The sequence below is a fragment of the Austrofundulus limnaeus genome, unplaced genomic scaffold (assembly GCF_001266775.1).
Source record: "Austrofundulus limnaeus strain Quisiro unplaced genomic scaffold, Austrofundulus_limnaeus-1.0 Scaffold176, whole genome shotgun sequence".
NCBI lineage: Eukaryota > Metazoa > Chordata > Actinopteri > Cyprinodontiformes > Rivulidae > Austrofundulus > Austrofundulus limnaeus.
This window is the reverse complement of record NW_013952578.1, coordinates 154412-159492: the sequence shown is the minus strand read 5'-3', so window position 1 is coordinate 159492 and position 5081 is coordinate 154412. Positions and strand designations below refer to the sequence as shown.

At 38.1% G+C, this 5081-nt stretch overlaps 1 protein-coding gene across 1 annotated transcript in view; it reads left to right on the top strand.

Annotated features, from left to right (window-relative positions):
- pdgfra (platelet-derived growth factor receptor, alpha polypeptide) overlaps positions 1 to 4845 on the top strand; it is a gene marked incomplete in the record, with an annotated part of 32011 nt that extends 27166 nt beyond the window's left edge. Inside the window, 4 exon segments of the mRNA XM_014017754.1 lie at positions 1225 to 1324; positions 1458 to 1563; positions 4096 to 4331; positions 4417 to 4845. Coding sequence (XP_013873208.1) covers positions 1225 to 1324; positions 1458 to 1563; positions 4096 to 4331; positions 4417 to 4564 — 590 coding nt within the window.
- Positions 4846 to 5081: the final 236 nt, after the last annotated feature.

Below are 5081 nucleotides of genomic sequence, written 5' to 3'. Positions count from 1 at the left end.
ACATTTATAAATGTATGAATTATATGGTGAAAAACTGACTTTGAAAATAAATCTGTTCTTTTTTTTCTTAAGAAAGTTTAAATAAAACAAAAATATTGGTGGTAATTTTTCACTGTGTAACTTTACAAATGGCACCCCAAAAGTACAGCTAACATGGAAGATTTCATCAGAAGTGAAAGTATCACAGCAGCTGCTGTTGTTTCAGAGAGAGAGAGGATGGAACCCTCGCAGAAGGTTTAATTAAATCAAACAGTATACAACCCTTTTAAAATATCAAATAATAAGGCTAGAAACTCTTGGAAACCATAAAACCACATGTGGACACTACAAAGATTCATGCTGATAAAACAAACTACAGCAAAGCTCCAGTGGTTTTACTAAAGAAATAACTCTGCATTCTATCATTCTGCACAGAATGGACCATGTTGGTTTCATCAGTAAATATTAAGAAATCTTAAGTTTTAAGTTGTAAAATTAAACCTATTTTCTTACACGCCTGAAAGGTTGTTTTTTTTTTTTAAATAAAACACTGAGGAATTATTATATTTGACTCCTAGCATATTTAACAAAATCAAGTAAAAAAATAACCTTCAAAACAATTTACCATTTTGGTATTTTGGCTTTGGCTTGCATAAAAATTTTTTTTTTACAGATTTGACCTTATAAATTCACATGTTTGCTCTGATGTAATTACAGATTTGCACGTTTTTCTACAATTTGTTTAATTTCTGATTTAACTACTCGTGGTTTTAATCAGGTTTGATCAAAGTAAAAATAATTTTATGAGCTTTTAGCCAAGATTGTGACATTTCTGTGGATGCTAAACTGTTTAAATTACAGGTTGTAAGTTAACAGAAGTTTCTATAAATAGAAAACAGAAAATTCAGTTTTGTCCCCAGTACCGGGGGGCAAGGGGCTCGAGAGGATAATGCACCAAAATTGTGTRTATAGAATTCTTTTTATTGTTTTATTTTGGAAAGGGAATGAAGTGTTTGTTTTTTTCTGCTCCTTATTCACCTTGTTTGTTTTAAAGCCGTCTCTTTGAGCCTCTTCACATAAAGGCTCAGTTTACTTTCTTGTTTGTCACAAGAAAGATTTTTTTAACGTGCACAAAACACTGCCATTATTATTATTATTATTATCATTATCATTATTACCATCATTATTTTTAAGTAATTTTAGTAAGATTAGACAACTTTTAACAAAACGTGTCTGTGTCTGAAGGTGGTACACCGTATCCAGGGATGGTGGTTGACTCCAGCTTCTACAACAAGATCAAGAGTGGATACAGGATGTCCAAACCAGAGCACGCACCACCTGATGTGTACGTGATCTCACACACAGTGGTTACACAACTACTATGTGTTTGCTGGCTTAATGTCCCTGAGCAGTGATGTATAATGACTCTCACCAGTCACAGTGAAATGATAAAATGAGAATATTCTGTGATTTTTCAGGTATGAGATGATGATGAAGTGCTGGAACAGTGAGCCAGAGAAGAGGCCTTCCTTCTTGGGTCTGAGTGAAACTGTGGAGTCTTTGCTGCCCTCCAGTTATAAGAGAGTAAGTCTGGTTTTGACCTTTCACCTCCTCAGCAGTGGRGGAGCCAGACATTTTTCCCAGGGGTGGCCAGACTGGGACCACTACTCACACAGGGGTGGCCAGGAACTTTACATGATATTTTTACTTGAAAGTTTCTGCAGATCTTTGTGTTTTGGTCATTTCCTTATCTCCTTATAAAGGCAGTGACCTTATAAACATAGGCATCAGAACCATTTTAAAAGTGGGGGGGGGACACTGTTGGGGGGTCTGGGGGTCCTTCCCCAGAAATCTTTGGACGAAATAGATGCCATTTCCTACATTCTGGTGTATTTACCAGGTTGTTAAACAGACTTTTACAGACTTGAATAAACACTTGATTTAATTATTTCAGAGACAGATTCTTAATTAAACTAGTTCATCCTGTTTTTAAACTCACATCTGGGATAAGATTAATTAATGTGTCACAATTTATCATATCCAATGACTAGGTGCTTTTTTATTTTTACATTGTTTATTGATTTATTCATTATTATTTATTGTAACACATGCCATCATGCCAAATAATGATGACCGCATGTTTAAAACCCTCAACTGCATGCTTAAAACTAACAMTATAAACTTTACCCAATGAATTTAGTGAATTTAGAGGCATGTTTCACTTTTTCTGATTTAGTGAAAGGTTTTGATAACTCAAATAAACAGAGCATCTTGCAGCCTTCATAACTTAAAATGACACTGTTATGGTGACAAAAAAACATTTGTCTCCATAAGTTCAAAAGTTGGCACCATAAGTCAGATTGCAGGTATATGTTCTGTATATAAAGAAAAACATCACTTCTTTGTCATTTCTCTTCTTCAGTGATAGAGCTTGGTGATGTTTCAAACTGTTAAACACTGCCACCAACTGTTCAGGAGGATTATTACACCCCTAAAAGTTGTTTCACTATATAAAGGTTGTGTACAGCAGGGTGGCCAAAGATTTGTCTGTGGTGGCCATGGCCACCCCTGGCTCCGCCCCTGCTCTTCAGACCTCTGAATTTGCAACGCTTGATATTTAATTTACTGCAAGTCAAAATAGAGGAGCGGTTCCTTGTACATGTTATTTTACAAAGTGTAGGTTGAAAATGGTTTAAATAGATTATTAAAGTAACAGGTTAAAACCCACTCCACACCCTCCATGAGTGTTTTTTAAGCTCCTCTTATGTTCCTGTGTAAAACGTGATTAGAGCCTTAGTGCTGCTGCAGTGCCTAGCCTCAGTGTAGGTAATGACAGTTTTTATTGTTGCCTACACCAGACGACCTTAATTAGCTTTCTGCAGCACATGGCACGTCAGAGCAGCTTTACCTCCACCCTGCTCACAGCTTTAGTGGCTGGCAGCGGAGGCTTAACTGTGATGTTTGGATTTCACTTCACTGGGCGAGAAAAGCAGCCGTCACTAATTCTCATGAAGCAGTACCGCCAAGGGTTCACTTGTTCTATCTGCACAGATTTCATAGCGTTATTACTATTTCTGTGCTACAAAGTACAGGGAGTCACCTGTGAACGATGGTCATGTGATGTGAGTATCAGTCACCTGTGAGTCATAGCCAGGTGATGTGAGTGGGAGTCACCTGTGAACGATGGTCATGTGATGTGAGTATCAGTCACCTGGAGGCAGGACATAAAAGCCTGAATTTTGCCTGAAACTCTCAGACTGAAGAAGTCTCTTGGAYGAGAGACGAAACGTTTCATTAAAGAAGAACCCGTCCAGAAGACCTATACTATTTTTTTTTTCCTTTGATTTTTTACCTGGATTACTGAGATGCATCAGGATACAAAGTACAGGGTTCCTGCAGGTCCTTAAACAGTCTTAAAAGTCATTGAATTCATCAATGCAAAAATAAGGCCTTAATTAGCCTTAAAATGTCTTAAATCAGTCTTTAAGAAGTCTTAAAAATGTGAACACATTGTAAATAGGATGACTGTAATTCATCTCAAATATTAAAATAACAGGTAAAAGTTATATTTTTTAAATATTCACATGCAGACATTCCCCTTTGACATTACATCCTGTTGGTTTCACGTGCAAATATCTCAACTGTTCATCTGAGCAATGTGAAATTCATTTTGTGTAAGGTTGTCTTTCCAAAAATTCATTCATATTTCTTACAAAAATTGATGTCACATGCACTTTTAGGTTTCATCTACAGTATGCTGGGGTTACAACCCCACTGTGGGTCCTAAAACTACAAATTTTGGGTCGTTAGAGGATTTCCTGAAATTAAATTGTTTAAAACTGCTACGAATGTTTCTGCTATGGTTAGATATGGACAAAAACAATTGGTCTATTAGAAATATTTGAATACTTAAACAAAAAATACGTTGATTCATGAGTTTCTGCCAGTTTTTATGTTTTTATCATATGTGTTTATTATGAAATTGGTCTTAAATTTAATTTCACTTGGCAATAAAAAGTCTTAAATTTAACTTGCCTTAAACTGTAGGAACCTTGAAGTATATAATGTTTTGTTTTGTTGATGTGATTAAACCACATTTTTTTTTATTTTGTGCAGCATTATGAGAGAGTCAACCATGACTTCCTGAAAAGTGACCATCCCGCTGTGATTCGAGTGGGCGTGGAAACCGATGCAGATTATGTTGACATCCCATACAAGAACCAGGCAAAGCTAAAAGACCGGGAAAGCAGCTTTGATGAGCAGCGACTGAGCTCTGACAGTGGCTACATTATCCCACTTCCAGACCTCGAACCAATCTCAGATGAAGACTATGGAAAGCGGAACAGACACAGGTAAACTGAGCAGTCGTTTCCTCCGACAGCAGCACTCGGCATTAACGTCGACTTTATTTAAACGTCTTATTTCCTGCCCTTTTAGCTCTCAAACGTCTGAGGAGAGCGCCATTGAGACGGGCTCCAGCAGCTCCACCTATGRTAAACGTGAGGGGGAGACTTTGGAGGACATCACACTGCTGGATGAGATGTGTCTGGACTGTAGTGACCTGGCGGAGGACAGCTTTCTGTGACGGTGGAGCCCGAGCAGAGCAGAGAGGGAGGGGCCAAAGACTGACCACGCCTCCTCCTCTCAGACTGCCAAAACTAAAACCACTTCACAGTCTGAGTGAGGCTGTGATGACCCCAAGGTACACCCACCTCTTCTACTTAGACAATGACCCACTTTGGGTGAAGATGTGGACAAGCATTATTAAAACCTCAAGGGAAGGACGACAACAACCGCTGGGCCCTCTGTGTCAGACTTTTCCAACAACAACAACAACAACAACAACAACAACAACAACAACAAAAAAGGATCAAAAACTTTATTGTGAATTTGCAAAGCTATTGGGCATTCTTTACGGAGCCCGCGAGGGGACATGGGAGGTTTTTTTCTTTTGCGTTCCCACGCAATACTTTTGCGTTCCCTCGCAAAAGTAGTTTATCACTGTTGTGCCTGCCTGTTTATTAACAAACTCACATGTTCACCATTAGTGAGTTAGCCTACTGCTTTAAATCAGCTTCAGAATGAATATGTCACACAGCCAC